The 27798-nt window shown below is 39.9% G+C and overlaps 2 protein-coding genes and 1 non-coding gene across 3 annotated transcripts in view; 2 read left to right on the top strand and 1 right to left on the bottom strand.

Moving 5' to 3' along the window:
• The window catches only part of LOC105488903 (RAB5A, member RAS oncogene family), a 37138-nt gene extending 34879 nt beyond the window's left edge, over positions 1 to 2259 (top strand). Inside the window, exon 6 of the mRNA XM_011753409.2 lies at positions 795 to 2259. Within this exon, the coding sequence (XP_011751711.1) occupies positions 795 to 910 (116 nt within the window). The 3' untranslated portion in view covers positions 911 to 2259. The remainder of the gene's footprint in view (positions 1 to 794) is intronic.
• Positions 2260 to 2439: 180 nt separating this feature from the next.
• LOC105488902 (protein phosphatase 2C like domain containing 1) lies at positions 2440 to 27739 on the bottom strand. Its single transcript, XM_011753408.3, has 3 exons — positions 27535 to 27739; positions 16714 to 17780; positions 2440 to 3279 (listed from the first exon to the last, which is right to left on the bottom strand). Exons 1-3 carry the CDS (start codon positions 27555 to 27557, stop codon positions 2474 to 2476), a joined length of 1896 nt encoding a protein of 631 aa, XP_011751710.2. The 5' UTR covers positions 27558 to 27739; the 3' UTR covers positions 2440 to 2473.
• On the top strand, positions 12227 to 12367 carry LOC112427902 (U4 spliceosomal RNA). The gene has a single exon (XR_003019660.2). It is a non-coding gene; the product is annotated as a U4 spliceosomal RNA (small nuclear RNA).
• Positions 27740 to 27798: the final 59 nt, after the last annotated feature.

Raw genomic sequence — 27798 nt, 5'->3', positions numbered from 1 at the left:
TCCTGACTTGTTCTAAAAAGCGTTTGTGGCAGCCTGGAGAATGCTGATATGAGCTGAGCTTCTTTATAAACTTACTGATAAGCTTACTGGCTGGCCATCATGTTTATTAACTTAGATTTTTTTTTAAATAGAAGTAATAATGAGGCCAGGCACCATGGCTCATGCCTATAATCCCGGCACTTTGGGAGGCCGAAGCAGGTGGATCACCTGAGGTCAGCAGTTCAAGATCAGCCTGGGCAACATGATGAAACCCCGTCTCTACTAAAAAACAAAAATTAGTTGGTCGTGGTGGGGCATGCCTATAATCCCAGCTACTCAGGAGGCCAGGGCACAAGAATCGCTTGAACCCAGGAAGTGGAGGTTGCAGTGAGCTGAGATCACGCCATTGCACTCCAGCCTAGGTGAGCCTGGGTGACAGAGCGAGCCTCCATCTCAAAAAAAAGAAGAAGAAGAAGTAATAATGAGTATAAAATAAAATACAACTTTTCTGGTATTACTGAGTGAATCTGTGTAGAGAATTACATAAAGCACTAGTCAGGCTTAAGTTTTAATTGTGTCTACAGCCAGTCCCCATCTACCCTTCCCCCAACACAGTTACCCCAGAAATCAAACTCCCTAAGACAGCAACCAATGTTTTGGCATTTAATAGATAGTAAACATTTGAAAAGAATGAACATGTGGTTATATAATACTTTGGGGGTAACCTAACTGGAAAGAAAAATTATAAATAGCAGGTGAAACTGATACTAATATGACTATTCAAATATTCCATTTATTTGATCATTTTCTTTCAGCTAAAAAATTGCCAAAGAATGAACCACAAAATCCAGGAGCAAATTCTGCCAGAGGAAGAGGAGTAGACCTCACCGAACCCACACAACCAACCAGGAGTCAGTGTTGTAGTAACTAAACCTCTAGTTTGAACTAGCTGGAATAGTCTTCTGCTTCCTAAATGTTAATAACAATGGAATTGGAGCATTTAACCAGCCCAGTATGACTTCCAAAAGAAGAGACTTATGATAGAGTCAAGTTTCTAATACAGAATTATTTTAAGTGTTTTGAACTTAATTTTTAATAACATGCATGGGTCCTTCTCACTAATGTTTCAACAATAGGGAAAAAATGAGAACTATGTGGACACTTGTTTCATTGGAAGGTTAGGAGGAATGATTTCTCATCACTAGGAATATAGACAGATGACTGTCTGGACCCACACAGTTAACCAGCCCATTTCTCCACACTGGTACAGTAGTCACCTGTGAAAAAAAATTTGGATCTTACTAATTTGGGCTTTTCAAAAACGTCCTTTTTTTAGAAGGAGATTCTAAAGTTATTTATGATGCTTAGCCATAGTATTCAGGCAAATGTTCATTTCTCCTGGTATCTGTATTTAAAATGTACATTCCACATTTTAATAAATTAGCCACAAGAAAATAATCCCACATATACAAGGTCGGGGGGTGGGGAAGAGTATTAATGGTATCTTAATTATAGCCAGTCCCGTTTTTTTTTTAAATGGGGTAAAAATCAAATGCAATCCCATCTTGTTTTAAGAATTTGAGAACTAATAAATGCACCTTAATGGATAGTGTTCCTTTCAAACATGTGAGTTCTTTAACAAAAATGAAATAAACCAGGTGTCTGATTTCCGATTAATCACTGCTGGCCATTACATAGGTTTTGTTTTTTGGGGCAGGGAGGGGGCTTTTGTTCCCTTTTGACATAATATAGTCAATGCACTAACAATTATGTATATTCAAACTTGATTATTTTAAATTCGATCTTCAGCTGTACTGTAAATAGGGTACTGCATTGTAGTCTCCATATCTGTATTACTTTTCTGTAATATTTAAGAGTTGCTTAAAAGTATACAAAATGTACAGTTACTAAAATAGCTAATTATTTCTCTCTCCCCCTTGGACAAGAAGGGGCTTCAGTTGTTCCTCCATGGCTAGAACTATAATAAACAATGTACCCGTAATTTGTAACATAAAGTATTGCAATATGTTAGTAACAATCTTGCAGCCTTCTTTTCCAAAGTTCATTTTATTTTGATCAGTTCAGTATATTGCACTAATTATTTTAGGTATTTTCATTATATGAAAGCTACCATGTGTCAGAGATGATTTAGTCTATTTAAGTGTTGGACTGCTAGGAGAACTTGTACATTTACAATAATGCAGAATTAGGAAAACGGTTCACCAGTGTTTAGTTTTATATTGAGGTGCTCAGGTTGGAATAAAGTGGTATAAAAAGCAAGTATTGGTTTTTCTTTCTTTTTTTTTTTTTTGGCATAAAACAGTGAACATATATAAATGATATTATATGACCTAATATCCGCTTTTATATTTTCTTTACTGTGTTCATAAAATTGTTTGCATGTTATTGATGAATCGTCCTCATATCTGGATCATTGAAGAATTGCTTTATGGTATTATATTTTGGTGCTCTGGATAATTGGAACTTTTATTTTTTATGTCAGAAGCTGATACTCACTTCCATTGAGAAATATTACCATAACTGTAATGTTGTCTCTGGAGCCAGCCAGTAAAGCAGCATTTACAAGTTCACGGCTAACGTACTCAGCTGCACCTTCATAGAAACTCTTAGTGCCTGGTTCTTTTTCATTTGTTGCCACACCATTGACACTAGTTGGGCTGTCAGTTACTTTTTCACTGCAAGGTTTATGATGAGTCGTTTCTGCTGGAAATGTTTCTACATTCTCAGGGTTATAAATGCAGTATTTAGAATAGTTTGAATCGGAAAAATTTTCTTTGGAATTTGTAGTTGACACACATCCTTCAGATACAGATTTATACTGAAACAACACTTGGATATTACTTTGTGATTTAGTAAGGTTTGGTTCAATGGTTGAAAAAAGCAGAGGCCCTTTGGATGGTGAAGATTTTTTAGGTATGATAGAACAGCATGTTTCTTCATACATGTGAAATGTTGTCATTGCCAGGGCAGTGACTTCCTCTTTATCCAAAACTTCCCAAAGTCCATTAGTAGCTAAAATAAGGAATTGACATAGGTCATCTATAGGGACAGAAATAGTTTGAGGTGCTGGGATAATGGACTTTTTCAGCTTGAGATTTCCATGAAATCCAAGTCCTCGTGTAGTTTTTACTTGCCCTTCTACAAGCCCGTATGGTTCATTTGAACTAATGACTGTTCCATTCTGAAGTATTCTTCTTCTTTCGTTTGTGTTTCGTGTAGTATGTTCTTTGGTTAGGCAAAAACCTTTCCCATTTCTGCACAAGACTGCTTGCACATTACCTAAAAGATTATTTTTTAAAAGAAGAAATTTTTATCCTAGAGAAAACCAATTGTATTCAAAATCTGCTAACTTTAGTAAATTCTGTGTTTCAATGCTAAACAGAAAGCAGGCTATGTAAAAGTACTGTTTAAATATGTGTAATATATCACTACTGAATGATTTATAGTAAATACAGATTCAAACATCATTTTATACCTCATTGTTAAGCAACTTTTAGTGTTTAAAACTACTACATTTAGTGTTAACATTACAGATAATGCAAAGTAACTTCTAAAGTTTTAAATGAAATGACTTAATATTACTTATATTGGAGAGTCATGAGTTGAACTTTTTTATAGCCAACATATATTCCATCTAGCAGATTTTTAAATGTTTTAAGATAAATGCTGCTTCAATTTAAAACACACACTTTGATTTTTTTAAAAAAAACAGAATGACAGTTGTGTAACCAGTACAAGTTAAAACTTGAATGTGCTTAGGTCATGGGTGATGAAAACATTAGAATGTCACTATTAATGTTAGGTTGCTATAATGTGTAGTTTTTAAAAATTAAGTCAATCATTCCTGTGAAGAAATACATTATTAATGTATTACATGAATAATAGGCAGCCAACATTAAACCCTTTGGTTGGAAACTGAAATCTTAAAAGTTGGTTGTAGTTTGTTCATGGTTCAAATGAATCCATGATGGTGTGCTTCATTGAAATCTTACAGTTTAAACAGGATTTGAACAGACTGGCGGGAGATTATATATTACTGTAACTTTTTGTGGAGCATTTTTTAAGAAAAACTGAATTTTTTTAGTTAGGAAAAATTGATTTTCCCCAAGTTTTTAGGAATATAATTTTATGTTTTTAAAATTACATATAATTACATATTGTTTTTCTTGGCATAAAATCATTTGTGATTTATAGAAAGTTATTAAACTTCTGAGATGGGGTTAATAATATTTGATTATTATAACATCTTTGAGATTTAAAATTTCTGGAATAGAATGCCAAATTTACATAGAATATTCTGGTTTTAAATATGATCCTGTACCTGGGATCATTTAGTTGCTTGCAGGAGGAGTTCAATTCTAGGCCCACAGTTTTATAGCTAAAAGAATTTAGACTTAGAAGGTTGAGGTCCAAGGCCAGGTGTGGTGGCTTACACCTGTAAACGCCACTCTTTGGGAGGCTGAGGCAGGCAAATCACTTGAAGCCAGAAGTTTGAGACCAGCTGGGGCAACATGGCAAAGCCCCATCTCTACTAAAAATACAAAAAAATTAGCCGGGCATGGTGGCGCATGCACGCCTGTAATCCCAGTTACTTGGGAGGCTGAGGCACAAGAACCGCCTCTACACAGGAGGTGGAGGTTGCAGTAAGCTGAAGTCACACCACTGCACTCCAGCCTAGGTGACAGAGCAAGACTCTCTCAAAAAAAAAAAAAAAAAAAAAAAAAAAAAAAAAAGTTGAGGTCCATGCAACTAGTATAGTACTATAGTTGGAAAGCCTAAATTGGTGGCCAGCGTGGTGGCTCATGCCTGTAATTCCAGCACTCTGGGAGGCTGAGGCAGGAGGATCACTTGACCAGACTGGCCAGCATGGCGAAACTCTGTCTCTACTAAATACAAAAATTAGCCGGGCATGATGGTGCACGCCTGTAATCCCAGCTACTCAGGAGGCTGAGGCACAAGAATTGCTTGAACCTGGGAGGCGGAGGTTGCAGTGAGTCGAGATTGCACCACTGCACTTCAGTCAGTGCGATAGAGTGAGACTCAAAAATAGCCTAAATTGGTAAAAGCATTAGTGTCAGATATAGACAGAAACTATTGTCTCATTTGTATAATAGGAATTTTTAATAGCTGAGCTACTGGATTAGGACTAAAAGATGATGTTTGTGAAAAATATTTTGGAAACTACATAAATAGTAGTTCTTAAAGGCCATATGGCCCCTCATTTCTTTATAGTGTGGTTATTAATATTGTGTATTAACTTGTCTTACTGTTGATTATTCGACTTAGATTTTGCAGAACATAAGTCAGTAAAATAATGACTTTTGCTGAATTATAAATTATTACTGAATCAGCTAGGCAACATGAAGTGGCACTTAACGTGCCAACTGAGTAAATGGAATTATTAGGAGTACATATGGTTCAGTACTTCTTAAATTAGAAAAATTTGTACGTGTGTACATACACGTGAATTGTGTGGCCATAGCTCTGAAAACAAAAGGGACATAATTTGGCTCAGAATAGTCAAATCCATTGACTTTGTAAATGTTTATTTGCATGTGGCAAGCCAAAATGCCATTTAGCAAAAAGAAAAAGCATTATTTTCCTAGTATGTGATTTGAAAAGAATTTAAAAGGAATAGTACTTACAATGAAAGGATGGTAAACAGGTTATTTTTATTTTAGTTACCTCTACAGAGAGCTTGACAAGTGTAGCCTTATGCACTATTTGCCTTTTTTTTTTTTTTTTTTTTTCCTGTGCTACAGAGTAGGACATACCATGTTGGCCCATTTTATTACTTGTGAACATCCTTTGGGTTCAGCACAATAAAATATTTTAAGAGAAAGGACATTAAATCCTGGTTGCAGTTCTTGCTCTACCTGTTAAAAAGGGAGATAATGCCTTTTTTTTTTTTTTTTTTTTTTCTTTTGGAGACAGGGTTTCACTCTGTCACCCAGGCTGGAGTGCAGTGGTATGATTACGGCTTACTGCAGTGTTGGCCTCCCTGGGCTCAGGTGATCCTCCCACCTCCGCCTCCAGAGACCTGGGACTAAAGGCATGTTCCACCACACCCGGCTAATTTCTGCATTTTTTCGTAGAAACAGGCTTTCGCTATGTTGCCCAGGCTGTCTCAAACTCCTGGGCTCAAGCGATCCTCCTGCTTTGGTCTCCCAAAATGCTGGGATTATAGGCGCTAGTCACTGCACCTGGCATCGCATTCTTTACCTGTATGAGTGGTGCATGAAGGAAAGGAAAAGTGACGGAGAAGTAGCCAGCGTTTCTTAACTATTTGTGTATATAACCCAGGAAGTAGAGGGTAAATAAGATTCATCAGGAAGACTACTAATGGAACGAACTAAAAAATTAGATATGCAGAGTCAACAGTTTCATTTTGTAACAATGAGCGGCATATGCTGTCAGCTACAAACAGGGTGTTTGAAGTCAAGTGCTATATTAAACTGAAAGCTTGAACATGATAATGAACAAAAGGTTTCCATGAAGATGAGAAATTAGAGGAAGATTATTAAATATCACTGTTATGTCCACGTTGTCTGGAGAAGTGGAGAGGAAGCAGCCTTTGATAGCTTAAGAGAAAGGACAATTTGGCTTTTTAAAAAGTTTCTTGGTAACATCTGTTTGGAAGAAATGCGAACAGCTAACCAAGCAACGAACTGTGTTGGAAACCACTACACAATTTTAATCTAAGCATAAATGAATTCAAGTCCTAGACAAAGGTAACAACTTTCAGTATTTGGAGAGATTGCGCTCTTCAGAAAATGTTACCAGAATAAAAATGGAACAGGATTACTGGAAGAGCAACGTGTTTAGGAACAATAATCTTGGGGATTAAAAAGAGCCGCTTTGAGATGATGCTCAAGCCTTTTTAAAGTGGCATAGTCAGGTAAAGTGTTTCTTATGCAGAGGGTAATGATGTGGCTGCCTCCTGCAATTACTGGGTTATCACCAACTTTTTGAGAAGGAAAAGTCCAGTAAACTTAGGATGAACTCTGGAATCCCAACCAGGGAATTCTAGAGCTGAGTAGGCAATATCAAGATTTTTCTCAGATAAAGCCAGAAAGGTGACTTAGTGTTGATTAGAACAGGAACGTTTTAAGAAGGAGTGAGAGAAGAGGAAAAGGAAGTTTATGTGGTGATCAGAAAAAAACATACCTATATACATGATGGATGAAGCAGGAAAAATAAAAACACACCTAGGATGCACAACGTTGCCCAGGAGTAATGAGGACAGTTTGGTGTAGAAAAACAGTATGGGGAGTGGAAGGATTTAGGAGCCTGACACAGTCAGACTTGAATCCCAAACTTTTGTCTGTGTGGCCTTCATTAGATCACTTTATTTCACTAAGTAACAGTTCTTTACCTGCAGTGTTATTTGTCAAAGTTACTGTGAGTCTCAATAAGCTAATTTAAGAGGTAGACACTTAAAGGTTGGTGTTCTAAGAAGAGAAAAGCAGGTAGAGAGGCTATTCAAAAGAAATTGAGGAGAAACGACAAATGTTTCATTTCAGACCTATTTCTAAAAGAACTATAAGAAAATACAAAGTAGAATTACAGGCTTAAGATAGGCAGTGGTAACTTGGAACTTGGGAAAAATTGAAATAGTTACTGGGGAAAGGAAAAATTACAATTATAAAGGAGCATAAGTAAATTAGAATTGCATGTAAATAAGATTAGGGGAAACAGTCTATATCCAGTTTTTCTTCAATGCTCTAGTTTCAGCAAAAGAGGCTGAATTTGTTTAATTTTATGCATGGACAGCAGCTTTGTGACTTCCTAAGAATGGTTATCTTAAGAGCCTCACTCATGTTGAACTAGCTTTCATTGGATGTTCAAAATATCCTTTTGTTTTATAGACATATGATCATGAAACTCATGTCCATTGTTCATTGCTCACCATTGTACCCCTCAAGCCTAACTAGATTATGCACGAGTCTCAACTATTTATGAAATATTTGTTGAATGTGTTCTCAGAATCAGGTTTGTAAACATGTGAGAGTTCCTTAGCACCACCATCAAAAAAAGAGAGAAGGGGAAGGGAAGGTATATAAAATGTCAGTGTTAAGAATTTGGCTTTTTTCCTGCACAAAATTGAAGGAGATTCTGGAGTTGAATTAGACTTTAGGGGAAAATGGTAGGGGTGGAGATAATTTTAAAAGCAACTTACTAAACTAGTCCGAATGAACACATTTTCACACCCATGGAAACGCATCTAGAGAAGAAAGGCAACTGAGGTCTGCAAGTACAGCATTAGTGATTAATGAAGACAGAAAAGTCCACATAAAAATGAAGACACCCTAAAAACAGGAGAGAGCTAGTACTGTTCATTTGAAGTAACCAGACTTCAAGCCTGAAAGACTGGAGTCCTGGCTCACTCCCTGGTTATATAACCTTGTATAATGCTTTGATGAGCTTTAGTCTTCTCATGTATTAAAAATGTGATTATCCTTTCCTCACAGATTTTGAAGATCAGATGAAGGAGTGATGTGGCAGTCTTGAGAAGGGAAGGGGGATTCAGGTGACCACTAATTTAAAAATTGTGATAGCCGGGTGTGGTGGCGTAGGCTGTAGGCCTAGCTACTTGGGAGGCTGAGGCAGGAGGACCGCTTGAGGCTAGGGGTTCCAGGCTGCAGTATCCTCTGATTGAGCCTAAGAATAACCACTGCGCTCCTGGCTACATAGCAAAACCTCATCTCAAAAAAAAAAAAAAGTGAATAATAGAGAACTAGTGGGTAAAATTGTGCCTGGTCTCTGAATTTACTGTGAGCTTTTGAGACAGAAAGCTAGGACACTAGAAATAAAAGTTTACAGGGCCTCATTAAAAGGAATTATTAACAAATGTACAATCTAGACATAAAGATATTGGAATAACAGATACACCAAAGCACTCAAATATTAAAAAGGAGCAGTAATGAGGCAGTCTGGGTCTCAGATTGACCCTTCCACTGAGAACAAGTAAATATCCTGGATAATATAGCCGAAGTACAAAATACTCAAGAAGCATAATGACTAAATTCAGGTATACCAAGAGCAGAAACTAGCTTTTACCTAAGACCATGTATTGAGCCGAATAAATCCACATTAGATTTTCACAAGGTGGCCAGATGCAGTGGCTCATAACTATAATCCCAGCACTTTGGGAGGCTAAAGCAGGTGGATCACTTAAGGTCAGGAGTGTGAGACTAGCCTGGCCAACATGTTGAAACCCCGTCTTTACATAAAACAAAATTAGCTGGGCTTGGTGGCATGTGCCTGTAATCTTAGCTGCTCGGGAGGCTGAGGCAGGAGAATCGCTTGAACCCTGAATCCGGGAGGTGGAGGTTGCAGTGAGCCAAGATCGAGCCACTCCAGTCCAGCCTGGATAACAGAGCAAGACAGTTTGTTTGTTTGTTTTGTTTTGGGACGGAGTCTCACTCTGTCGCCCAGGCTGGAGTGCAGTGGCACGATCTCAGCTCTCTGCCTCCTGGGTTCGAGCAGTTCTTTGCCTCAACCTCCCAAGTAGCTGGGATTACAGGTGACCACCACCACACCTGGCTAATTTTTGCATTTTTTAGTAAAGACGGGGTTTCACCATGTTGGCCAGGCTGGTCTTGAATTCCTGACCTTGTGATCCACCCGCCTCGGCCTCCCAAAGTGCTGGGATTACAGGAGTGAGCCACTGCACCCAACCCAACTCTGTCTTAAAAAAAAAAAAAAAAAAAAAAAATCACAGGCTTATGAAACAGGAGACAAAACCTAGGGCTTCTCCGAGATGGGGAAGACTAAATGGCTCACCACAACAAAGCTAGGACCCCAAAGAACGATGGCCTCACTGAAACAGTGAACCAAAAATAAACCTATGCCTGTTGCCACCACACAGACTACAGAAAAACTGACTATTTCAGATTATGCCAAAGAGAGAAAGAGGGAAGAAAGGAAGCTACAAAAAACTTGGAACTGGCTTGACATTGTAGCTCACATCTGTAATCCTGTGAGGCAAGGATAATCACATGTTTAATACATGAGAAGATTAAAGCTCATCAAAGCATCAAAGCACTTTGGGAGGCCAAGATGGGAGGATCACTTGAGTCCAAGAGTTCGAGACCAGCCTGGGCAACATAACAACACCCCATCTCTACAAAACAAAGAATGTGAAACCACCAACCTTCACGTATTTGTAGTCTGAAAGCCTCAAATGGATCACTTAGTACATATTGATAGTGTCAACAGGCAGACACGAGGCAGGAGCAAATGCAGTACTCTGGATGACACATCTCTCACATAATTCCCCAAAACATAAATTATATGGAATTTCTTATCTTTCTGGTCAAGATACAATAACAGTGACTGGATTTACACTTTCATCTGTTTTGAAGAGACAGAGCCAAGAGTCCAGGGAAACCAATGCAGCTAGAGCTTGCTGAGGACAGAATACCAGAGAGAAAAGAGCTTACATCTGGAATTCTAGAGAATTCCAGATACCTTCCGAGGGTCTTTCTCTAGTGGGTCTTTCTCAAGTGTTTAGATGGGTACTGGTGAATACATGTGTGGGTGGAAACTGGGAAAAGAAACATTTGAAAAGGATTAGAGGGAGCATTGCTGAGGACTCATAGGCTGGTAGAATAATTCCTGTTCCAACCAGCCAGACTGAAAAGATATTAATTCAGGAATCATTAGGTAGCATGCTTAGGAAGGTTTTGCCTCAGTAGCAGAGAATAATTAGACCCAAACTCAACGCTGCCCTGGACTTGCCTGATAAATTAAAAAAACAGGATCTAAAAGGATCAAACTATTTCCAAGTAATTTCATCCCAAAACAAAGCTCAAGACCATATATCCAAAAACACACATTTACTCCTAACACCCACAACCTGTCAATGTGTTCTTATTGGGAAAAAAAAAAAATAGTTTTTGCAGTTGTAGTTAAGGATCTCAAAATGATAGCATTCTGGATTATCCAGGTGGGCCCGAATTCCAATGAGAAACGTCTTTATAAGAGATACACAGAGTAGAGACACACAGGCAGAACAGTAAAATGCCATGTGAAAATCAAGGCAGGGACTGGAATTACGCAGCTGTGGGTGAGGGAATGCCTGGAGCTACCATAAGCTGGAAGACCCAAGGAAGGATTCTACCCTAGAAGAGGCATGGCCCTGTGAACACCTTGACTTCAGGCATCTGGCAAGTAGTATCTTTTCATACCACAATGGAATAGAACTGTAATAGCGAGAGGAACATTTGAAATTGTACAAACACATGGAAATTAAACAACATGCTCCTCAACAATCATAGGGTCAATGAAGAAATTAAAAAGGAAATCAAAAACTTCTTGAAACAAATGAAAATCAAGACATAGCATACCAAAACCTATGGGATGCAGCAAAAGTGATACTAATAGGGAAATTTATAGTAATAAACTCCAAATAAACAACATAACAATGCACCGCAAGAAACTAGAAAGCCAGGACAAACCAAACTCAATAGAAGGAAAAAAAATAAAGATCAGAGCAGAATTAACCAAGATAGACACTAAAAAATACACATAGGATCAGTTAAACAAAAGGTCATTTTTATGAAAAGATTTTAAAAGTCAATAAACCATTAGCTAGCCTAAACAAGAAAAAAGAGAGAAAATCCAAAAAAAAAAAAAAAAAAAAAAAAAAACAGAAATGAAAAAGGAGACATTACAACAGATGCCACTGAAAAACAAAAGATCACTAGGGACTGTTACAAACAACGATACCCTAACAAATTAGAAAACCTAGAGGAAATGGATAAACATAAACACCTGGACACATACAACCCTACCAAGATTGAACCAGGAGGAAATAGAAAACCTGAACAGACCAATAACAAGTAGCAGGATTGAGTCAGTAATAAAAAGTCCCCCAAATGAAAAGCCCAGGACCAGATGGCTTCACTGCTGAATTCTACCAAACTCATAAAAAAGAATTAACACCAATTCTTCTCAAACTATTTCAGAAAATTGAAGAGGAAGGAAATCTTTTTAACTCATTCCACAAGCCCAGCATTACCTGAATACCAAAATCAGATAAGACACAACAACAAAGAAGAAAACTATAGGCCAATATCCCTGATGAATGTAGATGTGAAAATCCTCAACAAAATACTAGCAAGCTGAATCAAAAAACACATATATTTTTTAAAGCACCATGATCAAGTGGGATTTATTCCAGGGATGCAAGGATGGTTCACACAGAAATCAATAAATGTGAAGCTTCGTGCAGAGGCAGTATCATAGCCAGTGAGGTTTAGCCATGGTGTGATTACTGCTAATTGAAAACTTTTCCCCATAGCCCACTGTGATGACTTGTAATACAGTCAGCATTAAAAATAAGATAAATATGACACATTACCAACAGAATGAAGGAGAAATACCATATGATTATCTCAATAGATGGCCAAAAATTTTTTGGATAAAATTTAACATCTCTTCATGATAAAACTTCTCAACAAATTAGGCATAGAAGAAACACATCTTAACATATGAAAGGCCCTGCTATGGTATGTATTTTTGTTCCCTCCAAACATCATGTTGAAATTTTATCAACAATGTTGGAGATGGGTTCTGATACATGTTTGAGTCATGGGGACAGATCCCACTACTGAGTATGATAAATAGCCCACCGTGATGACTTGTAATACAGTCAGCATTAAAAATAAAATAAATATGACACAAGAATAAAGGAGAAATACCATATGATTATCTCAATAAATGCCCCCCAAACTTTTTTGATAAAATTCACTTCTCTTCATGATAAAAATTCTCAACAAATTAGGCATAGAAGAAACATATCTCAACATAATAAAGGCCCTGCTATGGTATGTATTTTTGTTCCCCCCAAACATCATCTTGAAATTTTATCAACAATGTTGGAGATGGGGTCTAACAGATATTTGAGTCATGGGGAGCAGATCCCACTACTGAGTATGTAGCCAATGGATATCAAGGAGATACCTGTACCCCCACATTTTAGGCAGCACTATTCACAATAGTAAAGATGCAGGGTCAACAATGTCCATCAGTAGATGAATGGATAAAGAAAATGTAGTATATGTACACAATGGAATACTATTAAGCCATGAAAAAGAAGGAAATTCTGTCATTTGTAGCAACATGGATGGAACTGAGGACATAATGTTAAGTGAAATAAGCCAGACTCAGAAAGACAAACATTACTTGTTCTCTTTCATATGTGGATCCTAAAAATTGTTGATCTCAATGAGGTAAAGCAGAATGATGGTTACCAAAGATTGGGAAAGGTTGGGGATGGGGCAGGAGGAGATAAAGTTAAGTTGGTTAATAAGTACAAACAGGCTGGACGCAGTGACTCACCCCTGTAATCCCAGCACTTTTGGGAGGCTGTGGTGGGTGGTTCACAAGGTCAGGAGTTTGAGACCAGCCTGACCAACATGTTGAAACCCTGTCTCTACTAAAAATACAAAAATTAGGCTGGGCGTGGTGGCTCACGTCTATAATCCTAGCACTTTGGGAGGCAGAGGAGGGTGGGTCACCTCAGGTCAGGAGTTCGGGATCAGCCTGGCCAACATGGTGAAACCCTGTCTTTTCTAAAAATACAAAAATTAGCCAGGTGTGGTGGCGTGCACCTGTAATCCCAGCTACTCAGAAGGCTGAGGCAGGAGAATGGCTTGAACCCGGGAGGCGGAGGTTGCAGTGAGCCAAGATGGTGCCACTGCACTCCAGCCTGGGTAACAGAGTGAGACTCCATCTCAAAAAATAAAAAAGGTACAGACATTCAGTCAGAGACAGGGAACTGTATATCTTAAAATAGCTAGAAGAGTTGAAGTGTTCCCAACACAAAGAAATAATACACATTTCAGGTGATGAGTATTTTAAATACCCTGATTTGGTCATTACATATTATATGCATATATCAAAATACCACATGTACCCCATAAATATTTATAATTATTATGTATCAATAAAATAGATAAACATTTTTTAAAAGAATGTGAGTCTGGCAGTACCTTTTTCCACATGCACAAATTCAACATTTATTCAGTGGCTTCATCATTGAACTCATACTTCATTATAAGTTAAGAATTTTTTTTAATTCTAGAGTTATGACATTGATATTTTATGAATTTTATAAAAGGAAACCTAATTCCCTCACTATAATTAATCCTGTTCTATAAAATACAAAATAATTCTTGAAAATTTTGTGTAAAAATTTTTTTTTATGGCTGGAAGTCATTTAAAGTTCTTTCTTACAGGAGTACTTTTGGGCCGGGCGCGGTGGCTCAAGCCTGTAATCCCAGCACTTTGGGAGGCCGAGACGGGCGGATCACGAGGTCAGGAGATCGAGACCATCCTGGCTAACACGGTGAAACCCCGTCTCTACTAAAAAATACAAAAAACTAGCCGGGCGAGGTGGCGGGCGCCTGTAGTCCCAGCTACTCGGGAGGCTGAGGCAGGAGAATGGCGTAAACCCGGGAGGCGGAGCTTGCAGTGAGCTGAGATCGCGCCACTGCCCTCCAGCCTGGGTGACAGAGCAAGACTCCGTCTCAAAAAAAAAAAAAAAAAAAAAAAGGAGTACTTTTGTAGCTAAATCATGACCTCAGGTTCTCTCTTTTACAATTTGAATTGTTTTTACCCATGTGTCTTTCTATTAAAATGCAACATGCCTAGATGCAAACAGTTTAACACCGTTGTATAGACCTGGAAATTAAATCCCATTGTTGGACCTGGAGATTAGAACCAATCAATCAGCAGTGTATCTAGATTATTTTTATTTTTTTTTGAGATGGAGTCCTGACTCCTGCTCTGTTACCAGGCTGGAGAGCAGTGGTGCCATCTCAGCTCACTGCCACCTCCGCCTCCTGGATTCAAGCCATTCTCCTGCCACAGTCTCCCGATGTAGCTGGGATTACAGGCATGCGCCACCACGCCCAGCTAATTTTTGTATTTTTAGTAGAGACAGGGTTTCACCATGTTGGCCAGGGTGGTCTTGATCTCCTGACCTCATGATCCGCCCGCCTTGGCCTCTCAAAGTGCTGGTTAGAGGAGTCAGCTACTGCGCCTGGCCATTTATTTTTTTTTCTGGAGACAGAGTCTCCCTTCATTGCCCAGTCTGGAGTGCAGTGGTGTGATCTCAGCTCACTGCAGCCTCTGCCTCCCAGGCTCAAGCGATTCTTCTGCCTTAGCCTCCCGAGTAGCTGGGGTTACAGGTGCCTGCCACGTCCAGCTAATTTTTTTTATTTTTTATTTTTGTATTTTTAGTAGAGATGGGGTTTCACCATGTTGGCCAGGCTGGTCTCAAACTCCTGACCCGAGGTGATCTACCCACCTCGGCCTCCCAAAGTGCTGGCATTACAGGTGTGAGCCACCACCCCCGGCCGTGTCTAGACATTTAATGACAGTATCCACTTATTGAATATGTCATAATTTGTCACATTAATTTTACAAAGACTCTTATAATTAATGATAACTTCTATAGGGGTCCCAATTCCAAGAATATGGGTCAGTTCACAGATTGGCCTTAAATCTGTAATGATTATGTCTATGAACTATTTGGAACCTCAGCATAGAGCCTGAGAAATGACAAAGACTCTGAGGCAGTGGACATGCACTTAGCTTTCTTGGTGTTGTTTAGTCTGGAGTCCTTGACATTTCAGGCTCAGAACCAGGCTGGATCAGAAACAGGCTGACTTTCTGGGGCCTTGACATTCGTTGTAGTAGTCTTTGTGATTATCTGGCCTTGCAACACTGTCTCTGCCACAAAGTCCCACTCGCTGAGGCCCAGCCTCCTCAGGCTTTGGAAACAATCCCCTTAAGAGGTAATATCATATGGCAGGACTGATTTCCAACTCCAATTCCTGTTACTTCTGAGACCTTGAACAAATGATCTCACATTTTTTAGCTTTAATTTCTCATCTGAAACGTTGGGTTAACAATACTTAGATATCACTAGATGTCCAAGTTATTGTAAGACTAGAAGAGGAAATTACTCTGTATTCAATATTCAGTGAGCGGACACTATCATTAATAATAATTCTATCTATGAAAAGGCTGGTAGAACTGTAGTTAAGTATCTCATAGAACTCAGTGTGGAACTCATGTCAATTCTGCTAAAAAGTTTTACCTCTGAGCTTTCCATTTTGGCAAATTCCTTAACTTCCTGAAATAACTTTTAAACAACACAGGTAACTTCTTTAAGAAGAGAATACATGCTCATAAAACTGAGGCATGAACTATTATTCTCTCTGAGATGAAATAGATGCTACTTGGCCAGTGAGCATGAGAATGACCTATAGCAAATACACTTATCAGAGTAACTGACCAATTTAAACAACTACACTAACAATGAGCAAACAACTTTCCATTTTTCTGAAAAGAGGAAGTGTACAAAATGTTTTTAATTTTATTCAGATTTAAGCATATGTAGTATCTTTGCTTTTCATCTTTATCAGCAACTCTATTGCTACCCCTTTGGGAAAATGTAACATATTTGTCACATTATATCATATCTGTGCCTGTTTGGAAAATAATTACAATATTTTTGTGCCTACAATCTGCACTTAAATTGTGGTTATTTGTTGCTTCTTATATTATCAGTGCAATTTCTAGGCACTAATAAGTCGCTAAATAATAAATCATAAAAAAATTCTGGAAGCATGAGGGGTTTTGCTGCAAGGAACCAAAAACATAAAGGTGTTATTTGGTGCTATTCAATGTACATACCAGTGTTTGCAACATGTAATATTCCAGGAAATATTTGTGGCATCTCCTGGGAAGTGGAGCTCTCTGCCAATCCATCATGGTTGGTTTTTCTTTTCCAATTCTTATGAGCATAAGGACTTTTAGGTTTGCCTTCCAATATACAAGTAACTGCAGAGCAGCCACTCCATTGAACCCTAGACACTTCTTTTCTTCCAAGACGTAAAAGCCTATCCATTCTCCAAAATGCTTTTGCAAAGGCTTTGTGTATGTCCTCATACTCACGCCTCACTGCTTCTGTTTTGTTTATGGCAGAAAAGAGATCTTCTATTGCCGTGTATTCTTCTCTAAACACAGTGTAAAAGGAATTGATTATTTGTTGCTCATCAGTTGTCATTTGGTAAGAAGGATCAAATTTGGAAAGCTGATGGAGGAGTAAAACTGGGAGTTCCATGGATGTCAACTCTGCCGCTGAGGCACCATGATGTCCATCGAACAAACCGAAAAAACACACATTAGGTTTATTACCAAAATTACTCACTACAGTGAATTTATCATTCATGTCAGCTTTCCATGTAGAATTCCTGTCTTCACAAATGCCCACTCCTTTAATTAATAGATGACGTACTTTTTGAGAATATATGACACTCCTGTCAATGTTATCAAAAATCTTATAGTATGCTGGTATTTTTTTTTTCCAAAGCAGCTCAAAAGCATTATTAATGCTCTGTAGGGTTTTTTCAGTGAACATAAAAGATGACAATAGTTTAGAAATCATGAACTGTCTCTGAACAGCAATCACTGAGGGCTGTGGTTTCTTTCCACCCATCCACTGGAAACCCAGCGTGGCCAGAGCTACATGTTGCTTCTTATGGGGAAAAATACCAGTTAAGTCAATTTCGTGCTTGCATATGGAACAGGGTAATGTGGTCGCTTGCTCATAGACCTGCTCCTCTTCACGGCGTTTGGTGTGTCTCACTGGTCTTGGCTTTTTCTTTCTAAAACGTTTTCTTTTGGGTAAAAGTGAAATATCCACATATGAATCAAATGTTGATGTTTTCATATTCCATTCTCTTGATTTCCAAAACACCCTGCAAACAGGACGAAAGATATTTACATGCCAGGATGATGCAGTGAAAATCTCTTCAAGCAGGCTCTTATCATTGCAATTTGATTTGGCTCCTCACAATCTTATATAAGCCTAGGATTAAATATTCTGAGTCATATTCCTCAAAAAACATGTAAGTACTCAATTAATTGGTGATTGACCTGTGCCTGCCTGAAATAAATTAGGCAAAAATTCCAAAGAGTCAGCCAGACATCTAAGCAAATGCTCAGAGAAATCAGCACAATATTTTACCTTAGGCATGTGAAAGTATATATTTGAGACCTGCGATTCTGATTTCTAATATGGACAAACAGTCATGTATTGCATAATGATGTTTCAGGCAATGATGGACCATATGCAATGGTGGTACCACAAGATTATAATGGAGCCAAAAAATTCCTATTGCCTAGTGACATTATTGTTGTCTCAATGACATAAAGTGCAACATGTCACTTATGTTTTTGTGTTGATGCTGGTGTCAACAAACCTAATATGCTGCCAGTCAAATAAAAGTATAGCAAATACAAGGCCAGGCATGGTGGCTCACGCCTGTAATTCCAACACTTTAGGAGGCCGAAGTGGGCGGATCACTTGCAGTCAGGAGTTCAAGACCAGCCTGGCCAACATGGTGAAACCCCGTCTCTACTAAAAATACAAAAATTAGGCCGGCCTGGTGGCTCACACCTGTAATCCCAGCACTTTGGGAGGCCAAGGCGGACGGATCACGGGGTCAGGAGTTCAAGACCAGCCTCACCAACATGGTGAAACCCCATCTCTACTAAAAATATAAAAAATTAGCTGGGCATGGTGGTGAGTGCCTGTAATCCCAGCTACTTGGGAGGCTGAGGCAGGAGAATCACTTGAACCTGGGAAGCAGAGGTTACAGTGAGCCGAGATGGTGCCACTGCACACCAGCCTGGGTGACAGGGCAAGACTCCAACTCAAAAAGAAGAAAAAAAAGTATAGCAAATACAAGATATGTACAGAACATAATACCTGATAATGATAAACGACTATGTGACTGGCTTATGTGTTTATGATAGTATACTTTTTAGTCGTTATTTTAGAGTGAACTCCTTCTATTAGAAAAAAATTAACTGTAAAACCACCTCAGGCCCTCCAGGAGGTATTCCAGAAGGTGTTGTTAACATAGATGACAACTCCGTGTGTTGTTGCTTCTGAAGACCTTCCAGTGGGACAAGATGTGGAGGGGAAAGACAGTGATAGTCCCAACTCTGTGTAGGCCAAGGTGTGTATTGTAGGTTTTTTTTTTTTTTTTTTTTTGGAAAAAGGTTAAAACGTTTTAAACAAAATTTAACAATAATTTTAGTTAAATTTTTTAATAAAAATAAAATTTAGCTGGGTGCTATGGCTCACACCTGTAATCCCAACACGTTGGGAGGTCGAGGGGGGGTGGATCACATGAGGTCAGGAGTTCGAGACCAGCCTGGCCAACATGGCAAAACCCCGTTTCTACTAAAAATACAGAAAATTAGCTGAGCGTGGTGGCTCATGCCTGTAATCCCAGCTACTTGGGAGGCTGAGGCAGGAGAATTGCTTGAACCCAGGAGGCAGGAGGCAGAGGCTGCAGTGAGCAGAGATCGTGCCACTGCACTCCAGCCTGGGTGACAGAGTGAGACTCCATCTCAAAAGATAAATAAATAAATAATGTAAAATGTTAATTAAAAAATTAAAAACAGAAAAAAGCTCTTAGAATAAGGAAACGAAGCAAGTAGTTTTTGTACAGCTGTACAACGTGTTTGCCTTTTAAGCCAAATGTTACAAAAGAATCAAAAAGTTCTAAAAATTAAAACGTTTACAAAGTAAAAAGTTACTGTAAGCTAAGGTTAATTTATTATTGAAGAAAAAATATTGTTTCCAAGTTTAGTGTAACCTAAGTGTACAGGGTTTATAAGGTCTGCAGTAGCGTGCGATAATGTGCTAGACCTTCACACTCACCACTCTCTCATTGACACCCAGAGAGACTTGCAGTCCTGCAAGCTTTATTCATGGTAAGTGCCCTATTTTAAAATGTTGCATTTTTTACTCTTTGTACAATACTTTATTGTACCTCTTCTGTGTTTAGGTACACAATACTTTCCATGTGTTACAGTTGCCTACGGTATTCACTACAGTAACACACCGTACAGGTTTGTAGCCTAGGAGCGATAGGCTATACCATATAGCCTAGGTGTTAGTGGGCTGCACCATCTAGGTTTGTGTAAGTACACTCTGTGACGTTCACACAGCCATGAAATTGCCTACCGATACACTTCTCAGAAAGTATCCCCATCCTTAAATGATGCATGATTGTAATTACTTTTGTGCTGCATTTCGTCTGCCTTAAAACACTTTTGTTCTAATTAGAGGGTTCACAAGAAAATGAATGGATTATGCCAAAACCAAGCAGAATAAGGAAAAGAACTGACAGTAAGGACAGAATTTTTTAAAAAACTACAACGAAGAGGTATGGACTGAGGATAGGAAAGAAAAGATGTAGAGCTGGATGATACATTTCTGGAGAGCAGGCATCATTTTATACCCCTTCCTATCAGAAACATCTAGCACTGTACTCAGCACCTGGGGCCATTTTTATCCATTTCATGCACAATTTCAAGGGCATGAGATATTTCCAAGGGTCTATGAAAAGTTAGAGACCAGAAAAAAAATGCTTTGGTTACAAAATATTTTAAAACTTGATAAAAATCAAAGTTGGCTGGGTGCAGTGGTTTATACCTGTAATCCCAGCACTTTGGGAGGCCAAGGTAGGGAAATCACTTGAGGTCAGGAGTTTCAGACCAGCCTGTGCAACATAGTGAGGCCTTGTCTGTATTAACAATTAAAAAAAAAAAAAAGCCAGGTGCGATGGTATGCATGCCTGTAGTCCGAGCTACTCAGGAGGCTGAGGTGGGAGGATCGCTTGAGCCTGGGAGGTGGAAGCTGCAGTGAGCCATGATTGCACCACCACACTCCAGCCTGGGCTACAGATCGAGACCCTGTCTCAAAAATAAATAAATAAAGTAACTTTATATATATATATATAGAGAGAGAGAGAGAGACAGACAGACAGACAGAGAGAGAGAGAGAGAGAGAGAGAGAGAGAGAGACGGAGTTTCACTCTTGCTGCCCAGGCTGGAGTACAATGGTGCAATCTCGGCTCACTGCAACCTCCGCCTCCCTGGTTCAAGCGATTCTCCTGCCTCAGCCTCCCAAGTAGCTGGGATTACAGGCATGCACCACCATACCTTGCTAATTTTGTATTTTTAGTAGAGACAGGGTTTCTCCATGTTGGTCAGGCTCGTCTTGAACTCCTGACCTCAGGTGACCCACCTGCCTCAGCCTTCCAAAGTGCTGGGATTACAGGCATTAGCCACTGTGCCCAGCCATAAATATTTATGAAATGTGACATTACAAAAACTAGTCAACTTCAACTCAATTCGTATATAAATTGTATTTGAGATGGGTACATTTTAATGTGTTACAGTAATGGGGGATGGAGCCTGTGACACTAAGAATACTTGGAGCCTCTAAGTACTTAAAACATCTCAGATACATAATAGATATTCGACAACTGAATATCTATTGATATTCTATAGATAGTTGGTAGTTAGATAAGAAATTGACCCATTTAATTATAATGACAATATGATAATAATAATAATGAAATATATTTTGTTATAAAAGGTATATATCATCATGTTCTTAAGTTCAATGCAGAAGGATACAAAGTAGAAAATAAAAGAATGTTTTTGTCTTCCCACACTCCGCTTGAACCCGGGAGGTGGAGGTTGTGGTGAGCTGCAATCACGCCATTGTACTCCAGCCTGGGCAACAAACCCCAGCCCCAGTAGTAATTGAGTTATCTATCTTTCCAAATATAAATTTGTATATAAGATCTTGTCTGGCCCTGCGCAGTGGCTCACACATAATCCCAGCACTTTGGCAGGCAGAGGCAGGTGGATCACTTGAGATCAGGAGTTTAGGACTGGCCCGGCCAACGGGGTGAAACCCTGTCTCTACTAACAGTACCCCAAAAATTAGATGGGCGTGATGGCACGCCTGTAATCTCAGCTACTCGGGAGGCTGAGACAGGAGAATGGCTTAAACTCAGGAAGTGGAGGTTGCAGTGAGCCAAGATCATGCCACTGCACTCCAGCCTGGGCGACAGAGTGAGACACTGTTTCAAAAACAAAAACAAAAACAAACAAACAAACATATTTTCTGAAGGCCAGTAGGGTCCCATTTTGCATGCCATCCTAAAATCTGATATTTTCAGTAAATACTAGGTCATGGACAGGAAGTTTGAATATGGAAGAACAGAACAATATACATTGTCCCTAGGTATCTGTGGGGGATTGGTTCCAAGACCACCCTCTCCACACATGGATACAAAAATCTAAGGAAGTTTAGGTTCCTGATAAAAATGGCGTAGTATTTGTATCTTCCTTGTATGTTGCCTCACTCAGGAGTGCAGTGGCCTAGAACTCCTGGGCTCAAGCCATCCTCCCACCTCTGCCTCCATAGTCGCTGTAACTACAGGCATGCACCACGATGCCCGGTTAATTTTTGTATTTTTAGTAGAGATGGGTTTTCGCCATGTTGGCCAAGCTGGTATGGTCTCGAACTGCTGGCCTCATGTGATCCACCCGCCCCGCCTCAGCCTCTCAAAGCACTAGGATTACTGGTGTGAGCTACTGCGTTGGCCCTCCTGTATACTTGTTTATTTACTTATTTGAGACGGAGTCTTGCTCTGTCGCCCAGGCTGGAGTGCAGTGGTGCAATCTGGGCTCACTGCAACCTCTGCCCCCTGGGTTCAAGCAATTCTCTCACCTCAGCCTCCCAAGTAGCTGGGATTACAGATGCTCACCTAATACGTATATATATATATACACACACACACACACACACACACACACACACAGATATATATATATAGTATTTTTAATAGAGATGAGGTTTCACCATGTTGGCCCAGGCTGGTCTTGAACTCCTGACTCAAGTGATCCGCCCAGCTCTGCCTCCCAAAGTGCTAGGATTACAGGCGTAAGCCACCGCACCCGGGCCCTCCTGTATACGTTAAATCATGTCTTGATAGAATATGCATAATGCAACGTAAATGCTATGTAAATAGTTCTTATACTGTATTTTTATTTGTATTATTTTGTTGTTGTATTTGTTTATTAGTATTATTATTTTAGGAGGTATTTTGGGAATATTTTCTACCCAAAGTTGGTTGAATTCACAGATGCAGAACCTTCAGATATGGAGGACTGACTCTGTTGTGAAAAATGTAGACTTAGGATTTTTTTTTTTTCAGGGGAGGAAAAAGCATGTAAGTTTACTTTACATAACTGACTGAAAAATACATTCAAGAAATAGTAAGTAGAAGCCGGGGGCAGTGGCTCACACCTGTAATCCCAGCACTTAGGGAGGCCGAGGCTGTCAGATCACCTGAGGTCAGGAGTTCGAGACCAGCCTGGCCAACACGGAGCAACTCCGTCTCTACTAAAAATACAAAATTAGCCAGGCGTGGTAGCACCTGCCTGTAATTCCAGCTACTTGGGAGGCTGAGGCAGGAGAAGCGCTTGAACCTGGGAGGCGGAGGTGGTGGTGAGCCGATATCATGCCATTGCCCTCCAGCCCAGGAGTAAAAACAACAAAAAACAAGTTGGTCGCGGTGGCTCACGCCTATAATCCCAGCACTTTGGGAGGCCGAGGAGGGCCGATCACGAGGTCGGGAGTTCGAGACCAGCCTGACCAACATGGTGAAATCCATCTCTAATAAAAATACAAAATTACCCGGGCGTGTGCCTGTAATCCGAGCTACTCAGGAGGCTGAGGCAGGAGAATCGCGTGAACCCGGGAGGTGGAGGTTGCAGGGAGCTGAGATCACGCCATTGCACTCCAGCCCAGGCAACAAAAGCGAAACTCCGTCACTCCGTCTTATAACAAACACAAAAATTGTCCCTGGGCGGGCGCTGTAGCTCGCACCTGTAATCTCAGCTACTCAGGATGCTGACACTGCAGGATGCTGGAGCCCTGGAGGTTGAGGCTGCAGTGAGCTGTGATGGCGTCACTGCACTCCACCTGGGTTACAGAGGGAGAGGTGGTCTCTTCAACAACAACAACAGCAAATGTTCATTTACTAACTGTATAACCTCTATCAAGTCTTTTAATTTCTCTGAGCATCTGCTTTTAGCCTCAAATGAGGTAAATGGTGAAATAGTTGGTACCTAGGGGAAGCTAAAAAAAAAAAAAGCCTGCTCATTCTGCCCTAAGTGAAAAGGACACTGAGAACTATGCCAAATAAAAATACATTACATAAAGGCATGAAATTACAATGCTTAGGGAGAAATGTGTTCTACGTAAAATTAATTGAGAAAAAATCAGGAGATCAATGGAAGAGGATTGTTTTAACGACCTGTATTTGAGAACTGTGTAATGCATATTTACCAACATGTTGTGGTAAGTTGTTTATATCATCACTTAGTTACCAGCTATGTTACACGGTTTAAGAGAAAATGAACTTGGTCAGGTGCAGTGGCTCACGCCTGTAGTCTCAACAGTTTGGGAGGCTGAAGTAAGAGAATTGCTTGAGGTCAGGAGTTGGGGACCAGCCTGGGCAACATAGTGAAACCCCTTCTCTACAAAAAACTTAAAAATTAACTGGGCATAGTGGTGCACACCTGTAGTCCCAGCTACTTGGAGATTGAGCAGGGAGAATTGCATGAGCCCAGGATTTTGAGGTTTCAGTGAGCTATGATAGTGCCACAATACTCTAGCCTGGGTGACAGACTGAGACCCTGTCTCAAAAAAATACAAAAAGTATATTAAATTAAAAATAAAATGTGAGCTATATTAAATAAAACAATTAGAAGAAATATACATGTAAATTAAAAATGAATGGAAAATAATGTAATAGCCATAGAAAACAGGTAAATATCTTTAAGATGCTAGCCAGTAAAATTTGAATCCTGTAAATTATTCAAAAATCACTTCTAGAAAGGAAAACCTTCTACGATAAATGATAAACAAAATAGTGCACTATGTGATAGGCAAAAGGCCTTTAGCAACCTTCATACGTGGTTTATACATGGCAATATAAATAAAAATTAAAGAAGCAAGCAAAACTCTGATAAATTTGAAATGTTTTGCCACTTTATTCGTATTTAATTCCCTGAAGTGTATGACTGTATTGGATACAGCTACTTATCCCTGTAGTAAAATTTTATTTACAAATGTCCACGTTATAAATACTTCTAGAACTATTTGCATTTTGGGAAGTTTTCATGGCTTTCCCTCACCAACGATTATTTTTCCTTTTTTAATGGAAAATCTAAAAATTACACAAAAATAGGAGTATAATAAGTCCCCATATACTCATCACTAGCTTCGACTGTCATCAACATTTTTTTATTCCTGTTTCATCTATATCATCCACCTTATTTTATGTTATTTTATTTTGAGGTGGAGTCTTGCTCTGTCACCAGGCTGGAGTGCAGTGGTGCTATCTCGGCTCACTGACATCTGCTTCCCGAGTTCAAGCAATTCTTCTGCCTCAGCCTCCCGAGTAGCTGGGACTACAGGCGCCTGCCACCATGCTTAGCTGATTTTTGTATTTTTAGTAGAGACGGGTTTCACTATGTTGGCCAGGCTGGTCTCGAACTCCTGACCTCAAGTGATCTGCCTACCTCAGCCTCCCAAAGTGCTAGTTTACAGGTATGAGCCACTGCACCCAGCCTATGTTATTTAATTTTATCACAATTTTTGCTGGAGTATTGTAATGCCAATCTCCAAATTGTATCAACTCACCCATGAATACTTGAGTCTCAACAAATTTGATCAGCATCCAATGACTTCTTTAATACCTACAATAGGCCGGGCGCAGTGGCTCATGCCTGTAATGCCAGCACTTTGGGAGGCCGAGGTGGGCGGATCACCCGAGGTCGGGAGTTTGGGACTAGCCTGACCGACGTGGAGAAACCCCATCTCTACTAAAAAAAATACAAAATTAGCCGGGCGTGGTGGTGCATGACTGTAATCACAGCTACTGGGGAGGCTGAGGCAGGAGAATCGCTTGAACCCAGAGGGCGGAGGTTATGGTGAGCCGAGATGGTGCCATTGCACTCCAGCCTGGGCAACAAGAGCGAAACTCCGTCTCAAAAAAAAATAAAAATAAAAATAAAAAATTTAAAAAATAGCCGGGCGCGGTGGCTCAAGCCTGTAATCCCAGCACTTTGGGAGGCCGAGACGGGCGGATCACGAGGTCGGGAGATCGAGACCATCCTGGCTAACACGGTGAAACCCCGTCTCTACTAAAAAAAATACAAAAAACTAGCCGGGCGAGGTGGCGGGTGCCTGTAGTCCCAGCTACTCGGGAGGCTGAGGCAGGAGAATGGCGTGAACCCGGGAGGCGGAGCTTGCAGTGAGCTGAGATCCGGCCACTGCACTCCAGCCTGGGCGACAGAGCAAGACTCTGTCTCAAAAAAAAAAAAAAAAAAAAAAAAAAAAAAAAAAAAATAACTACAGTAGGCCAGCTACTGTGCAAGGTGCTGAGATGCACAGATGGATGAGGATGCACCCTGCCCTTGAAGCTATGAGGGGAAAAGATTGCAATTCTGTCCATATGCTCATCCAGGTCATTAATAAAAGAATGAAACAGGTCAGGTGGAGCCAAGGACAAAGCCCCATTATTGTGCCCAACCGGGAACCTAGCCCTTCATCTGGCTAGGAATGGTGTAATGAGACCTAAGAAAATGACCTAGGAAAACTCACAGCTGAGACTTATTAGCAAGGGTCCAAGGCAGTATCCAAGGGAATGATCACTTAGCTGGCAAAAGGAGCAAGAGGACCCAGCAAAAGAAATGGACAGGTAAGCAGAGAAGTAGGGGAAGAAACTGGGTCTGTCAAGGCCTTTGAGTGCTTTTGGCCAAAATATATAAAAATATTTTAATTGCTGTTTTTTGGTAATATTCATGTAAAGGATATAGTTTTAAGAGTCTTGATGGACTATTGGGACAATATATAAGGCACCGTAACACTGTGTTTTGATCTGAAGTCAATTACTTATATCAGAACTTCATTTTTCCATATGCCGGGACAGCCATAATACAGCTCTATCACACGTGGCCCGTTCTTAGAATGTATTGCATCATTCATATGTTCGTTCATTCACAATAACAAATTAAATAGGCCGGGCACGGTGGCTCATGCCTATAATCCCAGCACTTTGGGAGGCTGAGGCGGGCCTATCACTTGAGGTCAGGAATTTGAGACCAGCCTGGCCAACATAGTGAAACCCTGTCTCTACTAAAAATACAAGAATTACCCAGGCATGGTGGCAGGCGCCTGTAATCCCAGCTACCCGGGAGGCTGAGGTGCGAGAATCACTTGAACCCGAGAGGCAGAGTTCGCAGTGAGCCGAGATCGCGCCATTGCACTACAGCCTGGGAGACAGAGACTCTGTCTCAAAATAAATAAATAAACAAACAAACAAATAAATAAATAAATAAATGTAAATTAATCAATTAACTATAAAGACATCAGAATAAGAGCAGAGAGAGGAATGCGAGTCCTCTTTTGTATAAAGTAGAGGGATATATCACTCTTCAATGTACATAGTTTACAGGAAGCCAAGGTTTCATCTGATAACTAAGAATGTGGAGGAAAAGAATACTGTAGATATAATTATTCATTGGTTATACTTATTATCCAAAAAAAAATTTAAGAAAGTTTACCTTAAAGCATTATTGGCGCTCATGTTCCTTTGGAATTACCTTCCTTTGCCCTCCCTTTATCCCCTTTCCCTCTATTTCTCCAACTTGAGTAGTGATGGTGGAGGTAGAGGTGAACGTGATGGCCGTGGCAGAAGTAGTGGGGATAGTGATGAGAGCGGTGGTGGGCGTTCCCCTGACTTGATGGTAGAGCTCCCTGTGTGGAATGTTTACTACATCACCTGGAACCTCAGTCAGAACTCACTTTATGATTCAGAAGAACTGTGA

The sequence above is a fragment of the Macaca nemestrina genome, chromosome 2 (genome assembly GCF_043159975.1).
Source record: "Macaca nemestrina isolate mMacNem1 chromosome 2, mMacNem.hap1, whole genome shotgun sequence".
Lineage (NCBI taxonomy): Eukaryota > Metazoa > Chordata > Mammalia > Primates > Cercopithecidae > Macaca > Macaca nemestrina.
Note: the sequence above shows the minus strand (reverse complement) of the source record. Positions and strands in the feature narration are given on the sequence as shown.